Source organism: Esox lucius, chromosome 20, assembly GCF_011004845.1.
Source record: "Esox lucius isolate fEsoLuc1 chromosome 20, fEsoLuc1.pri, whole genome shotgun sequence".
In the NCBI taxonomy this organism is placed as follows: Eukaryota; Metazoa; Chordata; class Actinopteri; order Esociformes; family Esocidae; genus Esox; species Esox lucius.
In genome coordinates, this window is record NC_047588.1 from 37,312,072 (window position 1) to 37,335,142 (window position 23,071).

At 39.9% G+C, this 23,071-nt stretch overlaps 1 protein-coding gene across 6 annotated transcripts in view; it reads left to right on the forward strand.

Annotated features, from left to right (window-relative positions):
* mid1 (midline 1) overlaps positions 1–17,524 on the forward strand; it is a 42,005-nt gene extending 24,481 nt beyond the window's left edge. For all 6 annotated transcript variants that reach the window (XM_010884493.4, XM_010884495.4, XM_010884494.4 and 3 more), the window contains 8 exons: positions 6,808–6,903; positions 8,999–9,106; positions 10,261–10,409; positions 11,785–11,912; positions 13,697–13,840; positions 15,541–15,702; positions 15,805–16,012; positions 16,213–17,524. In XM_010884493.4, the coding sequence (XP_010882795.1) occupies positions 6,808–6,903; positions 8,999–9,106; positions 10,261–10,409; positions 11,785–11,912; positions 13,697–13,840; positions 15,541–15,702; positions 15,805–16,012; positions 16,213–16,561 (1,344 nt within the window). In that variant the 3' untranslated portion in view covers positions 16,562–17,524. The remainder of the gene's footprint in view (positions 1–6,807; positions 6,904–8,998; positions 9,107–10,260; positions 10,410–11,784; positions 11,913–13,696; positions 13,841–15,540; positions 15,703–15,804; positions 16,013–16,212) is intronic.
* Positions 17,525–23,071: the final 5,547 nt, after the last annotated feature.

A 23,071-nucleotide genomic window follows, 5' to 3' on the forward strand; every position in this document is an offset into this window, starting at 1 on the left:
ACAAGGTGACCTTGATCTGATTAAAATGAATGTGCCGGACGTCAACTTCAGAGACAAATAAATAGGTAACACTTTCGCCTCAGACGTCATGTGGCTTTGTTCAGAAACGTCAAATAAAGTGTCACCGGTGACTGTGGTTATCGTAGCCATGACAGTTGTAACGTCTGAGCCAATCAGCAAAGCCACGACTGATTCTTTCTGTTCACAGTCCAGATTCAAATTCCCTCGTGTGTGAATCATTGCTGTTGTCTGTTTGAATTGACCCGGTTTATTCTTTCCACAATATTGTCAGACTGTTTCCCTGACTCGATCTGTAGTGCCGGAATGACATGAATGACCTTTATTTTTGGTTTTAATCTCCTGTGAGAACTAATTCTGGAACCGTTCCCTTTCAGTCTCTACCAGTCTGTCACATTCGGCTATTGACTAGATTTTTAGAGCCTCCTACATAAATGGGTCACCGCTCTTAACCCTTCGATGTCAAACATAAAATATTCAATTGTGAAAGTACAAAATAACCCCTATCTAAATAAATAATCTTAAGAGAAACTACTGTAGAATAATACAATATTTTATGACGTGGAGAAACAGCCATAGGCCACTGAGTTTAAAATAAGGGAGGGTTGCACTTAGAATGCCTCCAAACATATTTTTCATTCTCAAGTCTTGATGAGTTAGACTGCAGTATATGTGATGTTCCTCTGGGCCAAACCCTGTCGTTGCCCGGTTGGGTTACACATCCACCGCAACACTGTCTCACAAAAAGGAGAAAAATGAAAGATGCGATGTAAACCCAAATAAGATAGCATAATTCAAAAATAATTGGCATTTTCACTTGTCTTAATATTTTTATGTTTATAAAATTAAAAGACAGAAGTTGGCAGAACTTACAGGTTTAGGGCTAGCTTAACAGGTTTTTCATTTTATACTACTTTTTATTGAGAGAAAAAAAACACAAATTATCAAACACATGAGTTGTTAAAATAATAAAGTAATATACTAAGCCACACCTCAAATATACTTTCCCAATATGCATTGCCCTTTCAAATTAACTCTAGAGTTACCACCCATGACTGTATTTGTTAATGACAGAGACATTGTTATTGAACTGAGTTAGTTGAAAAATGCTGAACTCATTCACAAACTAACTTGATTTTGGGAAAACGTGGGAACCTTCCTTGTGAAGTACTGCAATTACTTTGGTAGCGGGTGCCAAAAAACTATTAACTAAAACATTCTTTTACTTTAGAAAAAATATATGTTTTTGTGAATAAATTGAATTAATCAGTCAACCTACATGCAAAAAAGGATAATAAAAAAAATCTACCTGAAGTAGAGCATTTTGAGAAAAATCATCATTCTAAACTTTTTTTTTTTTTAAATGAAAGGTTAGTGTCTTATATGTTTTAAGTCATTAGTAACATTTAATGACCTTTGAGTTAAACTGACAAAAAATGTAAAGTGTAAAATAAGTCTTACCTGTTTATGATACCGGTTTAAAATGAATTACCTTCCATTCAAACTGCTGTAGACTCTTTTTCAAGAAAATGTTTCTCTACTAAAATGATTCATAATACACATCTGAGCCTTAGCAATGGTACTTGGAGAAATGTTATTCATGTTTAGACAGTTCCCTGTGATGGATTTCTATTTTCCAAAAGTAATCTAGACCTGATGAGAGGAAAGAATAGCAGCTTCCTCTAGATGAGGAATGCTTTTGGTCCCAAACCTTTGGCTTTTGCTCAGTCTCTCTTCCTTCCTGACAAAAACCTGACAGGTTACTGATGATGTTTTGAAACAGTCCTCCCAACTCTATAATTTAACAATCACTTCTGATTGTCCTGTGTGATATTAGCAGCTATATCATGATAGAAACGTTGTCATGAACTCAGGCAATATGTAGTGAAGGACTGCATTTCTTCATACAATAGTTTGTATATTTATTTCATTTTATAATTAAATTCCCCATTTAAATGACTTGCCAATGACCATGACTGCCAATGAGTGCATGAACCCTAAAAAGACTGAAGAAAGCCAAGTTTATAAACCTCATCTCCGGCAGGTGGTTAAATGAATACAAACATTTTACCAGCAACCAAAAGGCTGCTAGATCGAATCCCAGAGCAACTCGTTTATATCTGTCTTCCTGTCTCTAACTGCTCCCTGGATGCTCATTGTGGCAGCTCTCTGTGCCTCTTCAATTTGGAGGGGTTGGGTTAAATGCAGAAGCCAAATCTCTGTTGGATCTTTTGTGAAAAACTGAAAGCTATGCCCTTCTCTTTCCTCTCTCCTCACCTCCTTAACAAAACCCACCGGAGGAGAAAGTCAGAGGTCTCTTCTCTCGTTTTCTCATCCAAGGGTTTTGAGAAAGAGATGGCGTTGGGAGTGAGGCTGCAAGGAATTAAAAATTGACACAAGGCCACTGACTGGTTGGCAAAGCAGGTTATCTGGTCTCCAGCACTGGGCTTGCTGTCTTTACTCTCAGTGTTGGACGAGAGCTTCCGCAGGGATTTCAGAATAATGGCACAGGAAAAATCATCTCTGAGGGGCAGCTGATGCACAATCCGCTGGGAGTTGATAAGCCACTTGACATCCTAACTGTTGAGCGTTCATTAGATTAAGCTACTTCAAAGTTTGTTTTTGAGGAAGAAAATGGGGTTGTTTGAAAAATCCCTTTTACGTTTCTTTAACGAACAACATTTCCAATTGAAGAACCCCTAAGAAATCATCCAGGAACCTTTTCTTTATACAGTCATATTCACTCTAATTGCTTTGGCAAAGAAAATATACATAATATGAAACAAAGGAGCCATGGAAAGCATACTGCCTCACAAAGGCAAGACGCAGTAACTAAACATTCTGATCACAGGTCTTTGATTTTTTGTAATGGTATGGCATATCATCTGATTAAAGTAGCTGACAGGATTCACAGTGGTGCAGCAGTGTTTTTCTGAGAGGATCTAAGCTGGCACATCAAACTTCTTCAGTTGCCTTGGGGAGTGGAGTCCCTGCTGCACCCCTTCTACAGCAGTAGGTGTGTTGATGGACCGTGACAGGTCCTCAGCTATGTGAGCCTGTAGACGGTTAAACCTACTGACACACTCGACAAAAAAAAAAACATTGATGTGGGTCGGGGTGACTTCCCTATTTTCTTCCTAAAGTCCACAATCATCTTTGTGTTGCTGACGTAGACAGACTTTGTTAATATGGCACCATGGTGGTATTTTCCAACCGTGGCGCTTATATTGTGCAGAAACTCTCCGTCAGGGATTGTAGGAGTGGGCTAAGGACATATCCTTAGTGTCCCCAATGTTAGGAATCAATGAGGAGCAGGTGTTGTTGACAGTCTTCACAGTTTGTGACCTGCCCATCAGAATGTTTTGAATTCAATTGCACAGGTTTGTGTCCAAGATGCTGTTGGGGCCAAAATCCACGGTGAGGAGTTCATGTGGAACTGCAGTGTTGAATGCAGAACTATGGTTGATAGTCATTTGTACTTTACCCTGTTTCTTTCTCATGCACCAGAAGATTCTCTCCGTGACGTAAGTGGGGACTATAGCCTGTGGACCATAGCCACTGAGCATCGTCTTTTCAACCGGGAAGACATCTTTTCAAAGTCCTTTGCTCAGTGGGCAGCCTGCTAACTGGTTGGCACACATCGAGAATTAAGACAGAGACAATCTGGCGGGAGGTTTTGTGAGGGTCTACACTTTCGAAGAGTGTCCTCACAGACTTGGAGAGCAAAAGCACCTGGTTGTTGAGAACAGCAAGATCATTTCACTCATTTTTTTTTCACATTGCGAAGCAAGTGCATTGAACAAAGAAAGCAATTATTCAGCAAGTGCACAAATTGGTAAATAGACAAGCAAATAAACAGACTTCTGTATATACAGTGGGGAGAACAAGTATTTGATACGCTGCCGATTTTGCAGGTTTTCCTACTTACAAAGCATGTAGATGTCTGTAATTTTTTGAAAATCACATTGTATGATTTTTAAATAATTCATTTGCATTTTATTGCATGATATCAGTATTTGATCACCTACCAACCAGTAAGAATTCCGGCTCTCACAAACCTGTTAGTTTTTCTTTAAGAAGCCCTCCTGTTCTCCACTCATTACCTGTATTAACTGCACCTGTTTGAACTCATTACCTGTATAAAAGACACCTGTCCACACACTCAATCAGACAGACTGCAACCTCTCCACAATGGCCAAGACCAGAGAGCTGTGTAAGGACATCAGGCATAAAATTGTAGACCTGAACAAGGCTGGGATGGGCTACAGGACAATAGGCAAGCAGCTTGGTGAGAAGGCAACAACTGTTGGCACAATTATTAGAAAATGGAAGAAGTTCAAGATGATGGTCAATCTCCCTCGGTCTGGGGCTCCATGCAAGATCTCACCTCATGGGGCATCAATGATCATGAGGAAGGTGAGGGATCAGCCCGGAACTACATGGCAGGACCTGGTCAATGACCTGAAGAGAGCTGGGACCACAGTCTCAAAGAAAACCATTAGTAACACACTACACCGTCCTGGATTAAAATCCTGCAGCGCACACAAGGTCCCCCTGCTCAACCCAGCGCATGTCCAGGCCCATCTGAAGTTTGCCAATGACCATCTGGATGATCCAGAGGAGGAATGGGAGAAGGTCATGTGGTCTGATGAGACAAAAATAGAGCTTTTTGGTCTAAACTCCACTCATCGTGTTTGGAGGAAGAAGAAGGATGAGTACAACCCCAAGAACACCATCCCAACCGTGAAGCATGGAGGTGGAAACATCATTCTTTGGGGATGCTTTTCTGCAAAGGGGACAGGACGACTGCACCGTATTGAGGGGAGGATGGATGGGGCCATGTATCACGAGATGGGTCTTCAATGCTGTTACTGATTGGCCTAGCCAGTCTCCAGACCTGAACCCAATAGAAAATCTTTGGAGTGAGCTGAAAGTCCGTATTGCCCAGCAACAGCCCCGAAACCTGAAGGATCTGGAGAAGGTCTGTATGGAGGAGTGGGCCAAAATCCCTGCTGCAATGTGTGCAAACCTGGTCAAGAACTACAGGAAACGTATGATCTCTGTAAGGTTTCTGTACCAAATATTAAGTTCTGCTTTTCTGATGTATCAAATAATGACATCATGCAAATAAAATGCTAATTAATTACTTAAAAATCATACAAATGTGATTTTCTGGATTTTTGTTTTAGATTCCGTCACTCACAGTTGAAGAGTAACTATGCTTTGTGTATTGGGAAAACCTGCAAAATCGGCAGTGTATCAAATACTTGTTCCCCCCCACTGTAATTCTCCATTTAGTGGATTCAATATTACCAATATTATTTTTGTGGACCGCATTGCAGTGTTTGTCCTTTAGTGGTAAGTGAGGCTGTTTCTTGTGACACTGCATCAACTGGTATCCGGCCAGTTTCTCCACTCTGCATCTTCTATCCACTACAGGACATTCAGATCTTTTTAACGGCTTCCATCACCTTGGCTTGGACATGAATAAATCATTTTAGTGAGAGCAGCGAACAGAAAAATGTTTTAAAATGTTATTTCTGTGTGCAGTTAAGGCTGACGCATGGATCCTCATGAAATCACAATGTGAAAAGGCAGACCTGAGACAGGTTCTCAGTGTTACCCGAACAGCCACTTCAGAGACGTTTTCAGTTCTAGACTCTCCGTTTTCAAATGTCTTCAAAAATGTTTATAATACATTACGCATCTCGAAAAATTGCATTACAAAGGTATTGTACTTAATATTATCAAAATCTGAAAGGAAGACATGAGGGGCAATCACTTCAATTAGTGAGATATAGACCTTACAGTTCAATCGAAATATAGTTTTCTTGACATATAATGACTCTAAAATATACATCTGCATAGACCCTAAAAGGTTTCTTTGTCTGTCCCCATTTGAGAACAGTATTAAGAACTGTTTTGGTTACATGTTCAACCTACAGGTTATCCTGAGTTATCCTGACCCATAAATGGTACAGTTCATTTGTAGCAACCATAGAATAGGCCAGGAAACCAATATCTTCATTACCACAGTATTAATATAGGAAACCAATAACTTCATTACCACAGTATTAATAAAGGAAACCAATTCCTTCATTACCACAGTATTAATATAGGAAACCAATTCCTTCATTATCACAGTATTAATAAAGGAAACAAATTCCTTCATGTCCACAATATTAAGTTCATCCAAGTTAATATACCAAATAAAGAAAAACCCTTTGAAACAGAAAACAAATACCATCAAATCCGTATTTTGGCCTCACACCACAACCCTTGGAGAATAGTAATACATTCAAATCTCAATTGTTGTGTCAAATATAAATCCTGGAGAACCTTCAGGTTTCCTAGCCACCAAAAATAGCAGTTCATTGCCAAAGATTCTACGCCTCTGGAAACATATCTGCTTGTCCCTCTCAACTTTGGTGGCTCAATGAGGAGGGTGGATGATAAGGCAATAAGGCTGACTGACTGACTGACAGACTGACCACGCACCAATGGGGCTGACTGACTGACTGCCTGACCACACACCAATAAGGCTGACTGACTGACTGACCACACACCAATAAGGCTGACTGACTGACCACACACTAAAATGGGTCACAACCAGACAATATGAAGGCAACGGTTCTAACTATTAGCCAATCGTAATCCCCCGGTGGACAGACATGGTTGTGATTACGATTTCCCTCCATGTTCCAGATGTAGTGAACTTTACTGCAGGGGGAATATCTTTCAACTGGACACAGTGGTTCATTGTTTTTTGTCCCGCTCTTCTTTCAACAGCAAACCTTGGACGCTAACCTCAGCAATCTGATCAGGAGGAACAATGAGTTGGAAACTCTGATGGGCAAGTTGATCCAGACCTGTCAGCATGTGGAGGTAAAGGGGGGATCTTAATCTGTTTCGATATTAGGCAAGAGCACGTGGCCCCTCCCCCGGTCTCTGTGGCTTTACTGTTTCCTTTGATCCGTTTTCTATATATCGTTGTAATTATTGTAAATGTAACACATTAGGTTTCAAAACGGGTTCATTTTAGAGTGTGTGCTGAGGTTGAGTACATATGAAAATGCTAGGGGTGTTTTTGTTCAGACTTTAACACCTTTTATTCAACACTTTGAAACGATACATTCCCAGTGGACACATTTACCTAGATGAATGTGTTGACTGTGTATAGGCGTGGATATGCCGGTAAGCCTTTCTATGATGCAGCTGGAAGGCGAATCTTACATAAACATTGTCTTATTGCCTTTTTCTGTGTCAGAGTGTGCGTCTCTCTGTGTGTATGTGAAATATGTGCGTGTGTGTGTCTGTTTACGCGTTCTCTGTGTACTTCTCTGTGTGCAAATGTGTGTCTGCCTCCGTGCGCGCGTGTGTGTGTGTGTGTTTGAGGAATCGCCCTGGATGAAGCTTAGTAAAACATATGTATTTGCGTGAACGAGTGGAAATCAAAAGACACAGATGTGCATCGTGTCCATGGAGAAATGAAAGAGAATGGGTCAACAGCTGCAGTTCCTGCTATATATGTACACTTAACCACTGCATGACTTCTCTCAGCTGATTCTCTGGCGGTGCACTGGTCTGTTTGCCATGTCTTTTGCAGATGTAGAATTACATAATGCACATTAACTTCAACAGGATATTTGAGGTTGTGTAAATCCTGCCTGGAAATGTATAGATACAACAAAAAAAACTAAAAAATTATAAAGGTTCTTTGGTTGTCCATGTGGGAAAACCCAAGGAACCCAAAAAAAACACCAGTGCCTCGGGTACGTCCCCCAGCCCCTTGTGATGTATATTATCCTGCAATAAGTCAATGCTGTTGCCCTGAAAAATAAACATGACCAACTACAGTACTAAACAAAAGTATTTGGCACTTGAAAGTCGAGCTAAGGCAATTTTTTTGGGCAGTATGTGTTTAATAAAAAAAAAAATATATATATATATATATATAAAAAAAAATATATATATATATATATATATATATATATATATATATATATTAGTATCCATTGCAGTGTCTGTTAAATACCAACACAGGCACACCTCAATTTACCTAATGAGGTACTGATTAATCACCTGTAATTAGATTCCATCCTGAAAATTTCAAAGACGGCGGTTCATAAGAAAAGGGTCAAGCAACAGACATTGGGGACAACAGAGCTACAGTCTGGCAGAGGGCGAAAACGACTGTCCGCTGACCGAGATGACCGTCAACTCATTCGAATGTCAATCAACAACCGTAGGATGACATCAAGTGACCTACAAAAAGAATGGCAAACAGCAGCTGGGGTGAAATGCATGGCGAGGACGGTGTGAAACAGGCTCCTAGGCGCAGGGCTGAAGTCATGCAAAGCTAGAAAGAAAGCCCTTCATCAATGAGAAGCAAAGAAGAGCTAGGCTGAAGTTTGCCAAAGACCCTAAGGATTGGACCGTAGAGGAATAGAGTAAGGTCATCTTCTCTGACAAGTCAAATTTTCAGCTTTTCCCAACACCTGGTCATCTAATGGTTAGACAGAGACCTGGAGAGGCCTACAACCCACAGTGTCTGACACCCACTGTGAAATTTGGTGGAGGATCAGTGATGTTCTGGGGATGCTTCAGCAAGGCTGTAATTGGGCAGATTTTTCTTTGTGAAGGATAAATGAATCAAGCCAAGTACAAGGTTATCCTGGAAGAACAATTCTTTTTTATTTTTCCCCCTCAAAGATTTCAGTTTGTTTTTCAATTGAATTGTTCACGTTATAGGTCACATTAAAGGTGGAAAAAGTTCTGACATGATTTATCTTTGTCTCATTCTTTTACATCACAATAACCTGGCATTTTAACAGAGGTGTGTATATCCAATGTATCCATATTTTATTTTTTTTTACAAATAAACACTTACTATCCAAATAAATTACTTTAGTTCGACTTTCAGGTGCCTAAGACTTTTGCACAGTACTGTACATTCATATGCCTGCCCTCTGTGTGCCAGTGTAATGCTTCAAGACAGGAGAACAAGCTTCTGGAAGAGTGTGACCTTCTGATCGAGATCATCCAGCAGAGAAGACAAATCATAGCCACCAAGATCAAAGAGGGCAAGGTACAGTTTTAGCATTTCTAAAAAAAAACATGTTCCCCCATAGCAGGTCACATCCCACACCAAGCACATGCTTACAAGAAACTTCTACCGCATTTTAACTCCTTTTTATATCTGGTGTAGCTCCGCATCACCAAGGGTTCATTCATGACTAAGAAGCCTGCAAATATTTCCCATGCATTAGTATGTGTTGATGGTTAATAAGGAGGGCAGATGGGTCGGGCTGCCGAAGCCTTGGGATCTGGCGTGCTTAGACGTGTTGTTGTTTACTCGCTGGAAAGGCTGAAGACGTTGTTACCATACTGTAAGTGTCTGCTAGACAAGCACAGCTTTCACACACGATATTACCTGAGGAGACAGGCGTAAACAAGACTGCTGCTTTGTTGGAATGAATGATTCCATTTACTCGCTTGCTCATATTTTATGAGAGAACGGCCTTGTCGGTTTAATGCTTTGAGACGGATCAGGCTACATTCGCTTTGTTTTCCAATGTGCCCTAATTCAGTACGTTTCCTGTGGCAAGCCAGCTCGCGTGTACTCAGTGAGGATTTTTTTTTGTTTTTTGGCACAGTGTGTACCCATAGGAGACAAATCCACTCGGCTCCTCAAGTGTTTCTCCTTCCTTTTCCCACCATTAAGTGTCATTAGAGGTAGCTTAGAGGGACGGCGCTGGCGTGCTGTGCCATGTTCGGTGTCAGAGCAGCCTCAGACCTGTTTCCTGTGATCTGGCGGGCCCCTCTGCAGAGCGCAGCTTCCTTCCTCGCCCCATGCCTGGTGTCACAGCCAGAGGCCGCTCCGCGCGTTCTCTGCTTCCTACTGATGGACTGAGAAGGCAGCCAAGCACTCCCAAGGGGGAAGGGGGTTGTAAGAGCTCTGTTACCATGGGGATGTTATGGAGGATGTAGGTACTCTTTATGCCATTCTCTAAATGAGTCTCTGGGGTCCTCATAATGGTCAAAGCTAATGTTGTTAGATTAAAAAAAAAAGGCAACATATTGTTTTCAGTGCGAGAAAACAATTATTATGCACCACTGAGTTACCTCTTGGTGGTGACCTTTGAGTGAGGAACTGGCAACTCACTTGAAGCGCTAGACTAGGGCTGCACTTCACACCGCAGGCCTTTTCTTGTCTGTGTCTCAATAACCTGTCGTTTCCAGGCCGTGCGACTGCGAAAACTAGCCCAGCAGATTGCCAGCTGTAAGCAGATCATTGAGAGGTCTTCGTCCCTCATCACTCAGGCCGATCACACGCTGAAGGAGACAGATCCTGCACGCTTCCTGCAGACAGCCAAAAACATCTGCGAACGGTGAGCTAGGAAGTCAACCATGGAATATTAAACAGGTCAAAACTCTGTGCACCCGTGTCACAAAATATGTGGTCGTATATTGAGGGCTCTGGTCTCAAGTCTGATACTCAAATCTGTAATTACAGAACCTGAGACAGTCAGGTTTCAGACACTCAATTGACACAGGTTTCATTCAATATCTCGTGACAAAGTGTTTTGACACCGGCTGTCAAATGACCAGAAGTGTTCTGGAACATTGTTCAGATGATGTGCGTGTAGGAAAATGTGTCGAAAAGCTCGGAACAGTATCGAGCGTGTGTGCATAGCAGCCCATCAATACTGGAGACTTTGTTCCCATGCAGTGAGTGCCGAAAAGACCGGAACAGCCCATCACTACTTTCCAATATGCTTTTTTAAACAATGCATCAATTTTAATGATTTGGATAATAAAGGCACATAGGATGCACTAAATGAACGGAACAATTTAGAAAACAATAAATATTCTAGACTCTCAAATGGGAAAAAATTACCGGGATTTAAACTGGTGTAGTTCCACCGGAAAGTCTGCAACACTGCCCCCTGAGCTACCACTGCAATACTCTTGCGGCCTCAGTAGCGAAATTGGTAAAGGTTGCGATGCGTCCTGAAAGAGCTACTGCCATAGATGATAGAAAATAACTATGGTTACTACAAAATAGGCTAATTTGCTTCAAAGTGACGCCACTAATTCAAAGTTGTTCGTGTTGCACCTGGTTTTCAAAACCTGAGCCGGTAAATAGTTTTTTACGTAACCACAGGTTTCGTTCAATAACGTGAGCTTTCAACACCCAGCGTCACATGACCAAAGGGGTTTCGGAAAACGTCTGGTAACCGCTCATAATGTTGTTGCGATGCATCGAGTTTCGAACAGATCGGAACAGTACCGAGCGTGAGTGTCGATCGAGTAGCCCATCAACAAAATTCCGGGAGTGCGCAAAGAATGATCCGTTTATGAATTGTAGCTTCACAGCAAGAAATTTGTCGCAGTAATGCTCTTATCATAAATCTGAAAATAAAGCTTGCTGGCTGTTCGAGTTGAACTTATACACATGTTTTGTTACAGAATTACGAATTTGTAAAATGCGTTCAAACGTCATTGTACAAGCTTGCAAGCACGAACTAAATGTACAAACGTGCTATGATAACTTTGCAAGCACGTACCCAAATGTACAAGCTTGCAAAATATAATTATAGATTTGAGCATCATACTTACGACCACGGCCTTCAATATACGACCACAAATGTTGTGTCACAAATGCAAAGTGTAGACATGTTTAATATAGTCAACGGACTGTGAAAAATAATGCTCTAATCACGAGGTGCAAGAGAAATAAAATCCAATATCCTTTTGTTTCAGAGTGTCCATGGCAACGGCATCCTCTCAAATCCTGATACCAGAAATTAATCTGAATGACACTTTCGATACATTTGCGTTGGACTTCACAAGGGAAAAGAAAATGCTGGAAAGTTTGGATTACCTCACAGGTAAATGCAATTACATACATGATCCATCTTTTTAATTAAAACAATATTCAGAATACAGTGGGGCAAAAAAGTATTTAGTCAGACACCAATTGTGCAAGTTCTCCCACTTAAAAAGATGAGAGAGGCCTGTAATTATCATCATGAGTACACTTTAACTATGAGAGACAAAATGAGGAAAGAAAATGTGTGTTTGGGATCATTGTCATGCTGAAAAACCCAGCCACATTTCACCTTCAATGCCCTTGCTAATGGAAGGAGGTTTTCACTCAAAATCTCACGATACATGGCCCCATTCATTCTTTCCTTTACATGGATCAATCGTCCTGGTCCCTTTGCAGAAAAACAGCCCCAAAGCATGATGTTTCCACCCCCATGCTTCACAGTAAGTATGGTGTTCTTTGGATGCAACTCGGCATTCTTTCTCCTCCAAACATGACGAGTTGAGTTTTTACCAAATTTTACCAAATCTGACCATATGACATTCTCCCAATCCTCTTCTGGACTCTTCTCTAGCAAACCTCTGACGGGCCTGGACATGTACTGGCTTAAGCAGGGGGACACGTCTGGCACTGCAGGATTTGAGTCCCTGGCGGCTTAGTGTGTTACTGATGGTAGCCTTTGTTACTTTGGTCCCAGCTTTCTGCAGGTCATTCACTAGGTCCCCCCGTGTGGTTCTGGGATTTTTGCAAAATGATCTTGTGATCATTTTGACCTCACGGGGTGAGATCTTGCGTGGAGCCCCGGATCGAGGGAGATTATCAGTGGTCTTGTATGTCTTCCATTTTCTTATAATTGCTCCCAAAGTTGATTTCTTCACACCAAGCTGCTTACCTATTGCAGATTCAGTCTTCCCAGCCTGGTGCAGGTCTACAATTTTGTTTCTGGTGTCCTTTGACAGCGCTTTGGTCTTGGCCATAGTGGAGTTTGGAGTGTGACTGTTTGAGGTTGTGGACAGGTGTCTTTTATACTGATAACAAGTTCAAACAGGTGCCATTAATACAGGTAACAAGTGGAGGACATAGGAGCCTCTTAAAGAAGAAGTTACAGGTCTGTGAGAGCCAGAAATCTTGCTTGTTTGTAGGTGACCAAATACTTATTTTACCCAAGGAATTTACCAATGAATTCATAAAAAATCCTACAATGTGATTTTCTGGATTTTTTTTCTCATTTTTTCTCTCATAGTTGAAGTGTACCTATGATGAAAATTACAGGCCTCTATCATCTTTTTAAGTGGGAGAACTTGCACAATTGGTGGCTGACTAAATACATTTTTGCCCCACAGTACATCTTAAACCAAGAACGAGCTAGAGACTGTTGCAATGCATTCCCTGTTCATCTATTTCCATCAACAGTCATATACTCTGGCTTTTTATTTCAGAAGCTAGGTTGCTTGTATAGTGTGGTTTCAACTGAGTATAACTTATTTTGCTTTCTTAAGTGCTTCCTGGGGGCAACAAAATGCTCACATGTTGAATAACATCGGTTTTGATTGTTCTGGCTTTTAGGGCATTCCCTGCAGGGTCCTCTGTGCTATATTTACATAGCTCAAAGGTCCAACTGAATCACACAGCACAAAGACGTCTCAGCCCCTTCAAGAGAGCCCTAGGCTACAACTTATTTACCAACCCAAATCCCCAGCCAGTTCTGAAGATAAGAAAATAGGGATTTTGTGTAAATCCAATGTTCTGTACTTAGTGTTATGTCTCTGGTCTATCGCTGTTCTACTTGACAGACATATTTCCGGAACTGAGGTGTATAACAACGTGTAATTTTTCTACTTGCAGCACCAAATCCCCCAGTAATCCGTGAGGAATTATGTACAGCATCGTATGACACCATCACTGTTCATTGGACGTCAGACGACGAGTTCTGTGTGGTCTCCTATGAACTCCAGTACGCCATCTTCACCGGACAAGCCAACGTTGTCAGTAAGTACACAGCACTTGTCTACTTCTCTACAGTGCCCCTGGGTGTCTGCATCACCACGTATGCCGATGTTAAATCGTGAACGGCTCTAGGAGCCAACTTCGTAGACGCAGAGCATTTTGATGTGAATAGCTTTAGGGTGTTCATTGCACAATCCTGATGAAGTGGAGCATGTTTTTGGTTTTCATTTCAACAGGTTTACAGCAACAGTCTGTACCTGTGCCTCAAGCTAACCCAGGACTGAGTATAACCTCAGGTTTATCCAGTCCCGGAGTATTACTTCAGGCTAATCCAGTCCGGAGTATTACCTCAGGCTAATCCAGTCCGGAGTATTACCTCAGGCTAATCCAGTCCGGAGTATTACCTCAGGCTAATCCAGGCCAGACTATTTATTCAGGCTAATCCAGGCCAGACTATTTACTCAGGCTAATCTAGACCAGAATATTTACTCTCGCTAATCCAGGCCAGAAATATATAGATTCAGACTAATCTAAAACAGAGTATATAGGCTGGATGCGGACTAATCTAGAACAGAGAATATTGGACAGACTCAGATTAATGTAGGCCAGGAAATATAGAATGGGTTTGAACTAGGATTGAGAATATTATCTGGATTCAAACTAATCTAGGTCAGACTTTACAGACTAGTCTGACTGTATTCTGGGCTGAGTATCTCTCTGTGGATCATATGAGCGGCAGACTGTTGTATTGAATCACCCTAACAGTGACACAGCATGCTCAATCAAGCAACTGGCCCAGTTTCTGCCCTAAAGCCTCTTCACACTACAGTGGATTGGTAATGTCATGGTCTATGATGGGGCACTCGACATTACATCAAGCGTGCAGACAAGATCCTTGCTGACCCCTCCCACCCCAGGCACCAAATGTTCCGGAACTGATCCTCCAGCAGGCTCCAAGCAGATGGCCTGTATGGGTCAGGACCAAAAAGAAAAATCCAACCACCTGAACAGTTTATTTTCCTGTGCTGTGGCCCTCAGCCAAAGGCCATCTGTCCCATGGAGAAGATTAATAAAACTATCATTGAAAACAAAAACCTCAAAACTGTCAACCAAATATCTGCATCTCTAGATATACTAAACTGAGACTGCCATCTCAAATGTAAACACTATCTGTAAATCCAGTTATATTTTATAATCTTTTATAATTTCTTTTTTTGTTTGCATCTTATTGTGTTCAAAAAGCTGCAAACGCATATTTTGTGTTTTATGTACTTATATACTGTGTAACACAAGCAGTGCTGTTGCACTAGTGACTAAGTACATTTTAGAGTACATTTACTTGGCGAATAAATTTGACACTGATCACTAAGAGGTTATGACGATATGGAAGATAAACCTACATAATATAGATTTAATGACAACAATTTGAGGAAGATTAATTTGAGGTGTTTTTATCTCTCCAAATGTCTGGTACACTGTGTTAATAATCAAGTGGTGGCTGAAGCAATAAGGCCAATACACTAGGACTAAGAGCTGTTCCTAGGCAGAATGCTGCCTGGGTAATGTTTACTCCCCTTTTATATGGTGTTTATTTGTATTTATATTTATTTACATTATTGATGTGGTCTTGAGTTATCCTGGCCTCTTGCTATGGTATGGCTTTGACCAGGTTAACTCAAATGGTTAAATAACGGTAAGATAAAACAAATCAGCTAAACAACTTGACTCTGTCTGCGGTTTAGGTTTGTGTAGCTCGGCTGATAGCTGGATGATCGTGCCCAACATCAAGCAGAACCAGTACACAGTGCATGGACTCCAGTGTGGTACCAAGTACATGTTCATCGTCAAGGCGATCAACCTGGCAGGGAACCGGAACAGCGAGCCCGGGAAGCTCAAGACCAACAGTACGTTGGCCTTTCCCAGGACTGTTTTGGGATATAATGATACCCAAATTCAGCTCGTTCACCGTTGTTCACGGCCCTAATCTTTGAGTGATCCATTTGCAGGTCAGCCATTTAAGTTGGACCCAAAGTCCGCTCACAAGAAGCTGAAAGTCTCCCACGACAATCTGACAGTGGAGCGAGACGAGACGTCGTCCAAGAAGAGCCACACCCAGGACCGCTTTACCAGCCAGGGCAGCTATGGAGTCACAGGGAATGTGTACATCGACAGTGGACGCCACTACTGGGAGGCCCTGATCGGAGGGAGCACCTGGTAAGAATACGGACCTGAGGGGTTCAGAACTGTGACACGAAGGTGTGTGAGATTCGGATTGGAAAGTCCCCTCACAGTCTTTAGAAACTAAAATAAAAAATGTGATTAAAACCTCTATCGATATGCACAGTTGATATTGCAACACTACCAAGAATATTGTCAAGAACATCTCTCATTATTATGTTATTTTTCACCTTCAGGTTTGCTGTAGGCATTGCATACAAGTCGGCCCCAAAACACGAGTGGATCGGCAAAAACTCGGCGTCGTGGGTACTGTCTCGCTGCAACAACTCCTGGGTAGTCCGTCACAACAGCAAAGAGATGCCCATCGAGCCGTCCCCCCACCTGCGTCGCGTGGGCGTGCTGCTGGACTACGACGCTGGTTCCCTGGCCTTTTACGACGGCGCCGGCTCCCAGCACCTGTACACGTTTGACATCGCCTTCTCTCAGCCCGTCTGTCCCGTGTTCAACGTGTGGAACAAGTGTCTGACAGTCCTCACGGGGCTGCCCATCCCCGACCACCTGGAGGCAACGGACTGCCAGGATTAACGGTTCTCCTAAAGGGCCTCAGGGACACGAATGGAGAAGGACAAACTGGCAACAGCATCACAAGCTGATTGCTCCACCACACAAAGACAGTTTAAAACTGATCAAAGCCATGGCTTCTAATCTTGCTCTCACAGTAGTAAATTAATGTTTTTGTTGAATTATTTATGGAAACAAAAAGAAACATTTGTAGATTTAACTTCTCGCTTTGCACATTCATGTACACCACTATATTTAAGTTTAAGTTCTTTTTTTGGGTGTGTTTTGAGTGGATGGTGGATGCGATGTTTTAAATTTCATTCAATGTAATTTTCATGCTGCCCCTGAGATTAGGTTATTTCTTTATTTTATATGTTAAGTAGATTGTTTTCCTGTTTCCATGTATCTGTCAGCAGCATGTTACGTGTAGGGGTTTGATTTTCATGTCAACATCAACAGTGCCCTGATAACATAGAGGAGTCAACTACACTCTTGGGTTTCATACAGGCGTATGGAGATCCTCCATTAGATTAATTTGATGTATTAAGATTATGTTTGTGAAAATAACACTGACAGTTATTTTAATTGTTAATCTGCCTATCAGGCCCAGTTCAGTTCATAACTTTTATTTTGTTATTATAGCACGTCAAGCGCAGTGAAACTTTGACACATTCACAGACACGTCGTTTTGTGAAAAACCACTATGATTAAAAAACGTTTCGAAGTAATTTTAAGTGAAATTTCAATACAGAAATAATTTTTGAACTGTAATTAAGTGCAACATGTGCAATCTCTGTAAATAACCTATTGTTTTCTTCACACAGGGTGACTCTGTCTATGTGATTGGTTATTTTAGCGAATTTTCTTTTTCTGATGCCTGAAATATTATTTTCTGACTAGTATACATTCCTGTAAAACATTGTAATAAAATTACATCAGCAAACTTCTAAGTGTGCATTGTTAATAAAACATCTTAATTGTAAAGAGGCTATTTGTCATGGTTTGCTTTGTCACACTAAGTCAGGGCTCTAGAATCAAAAATACCTTTATTTCTTGAATGTTTCCAAATTCTGTCATCTTTTGCCCTCAATCCAATGATGAGGGAGTGTTGACACCCACTCTAGACGAGGCGGTTATTACAGTTATTCATTAAAAGGGGAGGGATCCATAAGAGCTTTGGTCATGGAGGCCGATTTCGCTCATCAACAGCTGATATATTAAACAAAGACTTTGACCAACAAGCATAGTACTCTGGTGGTCTATTTAGATCAGACTGGCTTATTCCTAACAGGTACTAGTTTCTCTAGTTTCACCAGAATAAGCACCAACAGAATGAGGCAGGTTTTTTTTGCTCTTTCGTTGGTGCTTTTTGCGCAGGCGATGAAGCCTCACAAGCAGCTGATAGCTATATCCCAAAGAAACATGGTCATATTAATGAACCCACTTCGAACAAATTTCAGTCCTATTCTCGAATTACATTCTCTGTATCTGAAACCCAATCAAGTATTACGGTCATACTTGACCTGTTCAATTCGTTTGGCACCTTTTCTGGTTATCTAATCTACCCAAACAGCTCTAGACATTGTCTTATAAAATTCTAAATATTACACATATTTGGATCTTCATCGATACATCTCTCTTATGTGACAGATTATAAACTGCAGAGGACACATGACTCCCTGTGTTGTGGTGGAGATGGGTGGGGGTTGGTAGTGATGTGTTTAGAGGGGGCAGGAGGGGCTACTATCTACCAGTGGGAGGGATTCTTTGGGTGGTTTTCTTTTTATTCATGAATGTGTGTACGTTCCTTTTGGATGTTTTGTTTTGTTTAAGGAAACAAAAACACCTAGCATATTTGTATTCCTGTATTATTCCGTCTGCTTTTGAATTCAATCAAAAAATATCTGAAATAATTATATATATATAAATTGTACTTTTCAGTTTGGACAAAACTGTTAGGCATAAAAAAAAAGAAACCCACATGATATTTATTTTTCCTTTCAGAGATTATACTGTCTTGTTCATTTTAAAATACTGTATTCTCATTATTATTCTTAAGACCACCACACAACAATGGTTAAGCTGTGACGAGATTCCATATGACAGCTATTTTGTTCTCGAGTAACATCGCTTGAAGACCACTGGACCCCAATCCTTTCAACTTAAGCAGACTAAAACATATCTGAACTTACCATGACCTCACCCTCAGACACCCTCCAGACATGGATCATGACAGACCTTCAGCGCCCCAACATCACCCGACTAGAAACTGGGAAATATTACATTAAATGATTATTTTACAGTATTTGCATTTGTGGTTTTGACAAAGCATCATAACATTGTTTATTTCTGAAATGCAAATATACAAGGTGAAAATAGCAGGTACCTTAAGTGAGTAGATACATTTTCATACTGTCCCTCCTCCCCATAGGAATTGAATACACAACCTGGGATGACAAATAATTTGCTTGTGGCTAAATATTGGCCATGGAAATTGGGTTAGCTCACTAGAGCCAATCCCAATAAAAAAGGAATTCGAAGAGCTTCCATCAATCCCATAAGAAGTTGTCTAAATTATCTGAAAACATGGTTCAATAAATTCCATCTAAATAGTTACATGAAATTGGCTATAGATAGATTTCTAGCAATATGTTGCAAGTCACAAATATATTACGAGCTACAAATACATAATGCAACTGTCAAATAAAAATCACTGTCAGGAAATAGATGCATATAGTTCCACAAAGATGTCAAAATCCCCCCAAAAATGATACATCGTTAACAAGAACAAAGGATGATTAACAAATATAATGTAAGACAATTTTTATGTTGAATCATGTTTTTGTAAATGTTACAGTATTTCACCTGCATTTTACAGATTTGTGAATTCCATTACATTTATGAGCGGCCTTACATATGAGAGTTTCTTCACATATTATGAATTTGTGAGTTGCATTTTACAGATTAGTTTCACACGGGATCCAGATTAGGACCTCTTTTGTTATGGTTATGCTTAGGCTCCAGAACCCATATATGTTTAAAAGGTACTTTCAAAAAAACACAGCACATCATTTCTTTTGTAAATAAAGTGTGGGTTAATAAGTATGATTTATGTCTAAACATTTTACAATTCAACATAATTTTAGGCTGTATGTTGTTGATTTCGACAGCTCACCCGCATTGTGTAATTTCAAAACAATCAAGACAAACACTGACTTTGAACATGGAGAATCGAAGTCTGTTGTATACTGTAGCATATTATATTGAAGCACCAAGTGAGACAATAATATTGGAATTAACATAATTAGCTTCCGTACAAGAATGTTTGGTTGCTACAGTAGTCAGGTTTGCTCTATGTGTAGCTAGCCTGTTGCTTTTTTTTTTTTTTTAACTACCTCTGGCATGCAATAACATTACATTAGCCTGTTAGCTCATCTCATCCTCAGCTAGATTACATGGTCAATTATTAGATTAGATAATTAGATTAAACTTTACTTTCATTGAAGAAGTACAAGTGCAGTACAACAAAATGCAGTTGGCATCAAACCAGAAGCGCAAATAGAAGAGGGCAGGAAATGTACAAGTATTAAGTATAGTGTATATTACAAGAGAAATGTATAGATGTGCATTGAAGGCAAATGCAGTACAAATAGCAATTCTAAATGTGCAATGAAGGCAAATAGAGGATGGCAGAACATTTACAAGTATTAGGCACAGGGTTTCCACTGGTCATGGATTTTCTGGATTATCATGGGATTTGAAAAAGTATATTCCAGACATGGAAAGTCAGGATTTTATAATTTTTTTGTCCAAGTCGTGGAATATCAGGGATTTTATTTGCATGTTTAAATTTTTGTTGCCATTTATCAAAATGTATTTTTCGATGCAGTATTCTTCTCTATCAGGTTATTTCACGCAATTCCCGTATTGCATATTGGATAAATAAAGTAGCCTAACCATAACATCTATCCCCTTCCCACTCGTCCACTGGAAATCACTTCAGTCAAGATATGCGGTCTCCTGTACCTGCTAGTGAAAGCAAACATGCCAAGAAATTTTAATTTCAAGGAACATTTTTATTTCAAGGTCATTGGCTATATAATGATGACTTCAAAGACTAGGTGTTAAAAGTAGATGACAGAAAGGTTAAATGTAACGTTTGTAAAACTACTATCAAAGACAGTAGCAGCAGGTCCTTTAAGTACATTATATCTTTCAGCTAAGTGCAATACATTTCCAGGTTACATACAATAGTCCAAAGGTGCTATAAAACCTATGTAGTATTCAACTATATTTTTCTCTTTTCTTATGTACAATTGAAAATAAAAAGAGTGGCACTAATAATGCATATTGGATTTCTAAACGCATTGGAGTTGCTAAAGAAGGGCAATTCCAACACATGCTAGCTAAGCTAAGTCAGTCTATCCTCCAAAGCCAGCTACACCTGTCAATTTATGTAAAACACAAAAATGCATGCCTTACTTTTGGAAAGTAATACATACACACATTTGCAAAAGTCACTTGACCTAACTGAATCATTTATTTATTTTCAAAGTCCAACACAAATTTTGCATCAAAATTAGACAGACTGAAACTTAATCGACCTGCCCATCAGTTTCAGACTGAAGAGCAGACGGCAAGAACATGCAAATAGGGTAGATCACGGATAAAAAGATTGTATCCACCTGCATAGAATGGTTCATTTAAATTTGTAATGGTACGGTGATCTTGTTTGGAAGAAAAAAGTATTTAATTAAATAATTAAAGTTTGAGAAACGTTTTACTTTCCACCAATCTAATGGAATGGTATGGTCTTCCTACAGCAACACTTTTTTTTACTTAGCGACTACTGTAATAGGATGCTTTACCATTTTACCCTGTTACACTTGACTGAGTAGAATGACTGACAATATTCAATTAGCTAACTGGGGGATAAAACCTTGAAAGACACCTGGAATCGACTTGAAAACCAACCACCAATGAAAACTAAAGTCCACAAAATGCTGTGAGCGGGAAAAAATCAACAACAAACAGCCTTAAATTATGCTGAATTGTAAAATGTGTAAACAAATTTCAACACATTATTTATTGTAATTATGTGCTGTGTTATTTTGAAAATACACTTTAAACATATAGGGGTTCTGAAGCCTAAGCATGACCAGAACAAAAGAGGTCCTAATCTGGATCCCATATGAAACTAATCCGTAAAAAATGCGACTCACAAATAATCAACGCCACTCAAACATTTTGCGGCCCTCCCACATATGTGGAGAAACTCATAAATATTTAAAGCCACTAAGAAATGTAATCATTTCTAAGTCACAAATCTGTAAAATGCAGGTGAAAAATGCTGTAAAATTCATAAAAACGATTCAACATGAAAACGGACTTACATGTATTTGCTAATCATCCACTGTTTTTGTTGGGGATTCCTCATTTGTTTTTGGATTTTGACATGTTTATGAAACTATATGCAAACATTTCTTGACAGTGATTTTTATTTGACAGTTGCATTCTTTATTTGGGACTCCTACTTACAAGTTTACAAGATTTTGATAGAAATGTATCTCCATAATTGGCAACATTTCAGAGCACAGAAAGAACAATGGATTTGCACTCCACCTGACACTGGATTGGGGTTAGATGTCATAACATCTTAAGAATTATAAGGCAAAGACAGTTTTTAAATAAAACTACATTAGCCTAGCAGGCTTCTCAAAATAATAACTTACTGATTAACCCATACAGTGTAATATTGAAACACTATAATTGATCTTTACCAAAAATAATATCATAAAGCAGGAATACTGGGGGATTTTTTTATTATGCCTTATAATTTGTGATCATATTACGATATTATATGTCATTGGTTGTGTTCACACAGATTGACCAATTCCAATATTCTTTCCTTTAATTACCCTTATTAGAAAGATATTTTTAACATATTTTACAGAGATATTGAAAAACCAATTTAAATGTGCTGCCCCATCTGTTAAATGTGCATTTTATCGATCTTAACAAAGACAGGACATTGTGTAAATAGATGATTAGCATTGTAACCATCAAGATGTACTCCTTCCCATAATTGCACATTAAACATTCAAGTAATTTAGTAGATTATTTAATTATGTGTTTACACAGGCAGCTCCAGTCTGATCAGCTCAAAAGATATAATCTGAGAAGACATGTTGCTCACAAAACATTCTCCACACCTTAGCCTAGACTACGATTTGTCTGTGTAGGATGTGTCATACAGTTAAATATTGTATTCTGTAAACTTAGTAATTGAACACAACACGGTGGTCAGTTTGTGTTTATCAACAGTTCAAGCTAACCGACTGGCCTCGAACAGGCAAACCACAGAGCACTACAATAGTGGGATGCAAACAGCGTAACTGAACCCAGGACTCGTCAGTCTTTGCAGAAAAGCTCACCGGGTTGCCCTCCTATCGGGTAAAAAGAAGTCGCTGCGTAGGATGTGTGCCTCAAAGAATTTCAGGCTTTTCCGGAAGCAAAGGGTTCGACCCAATACTA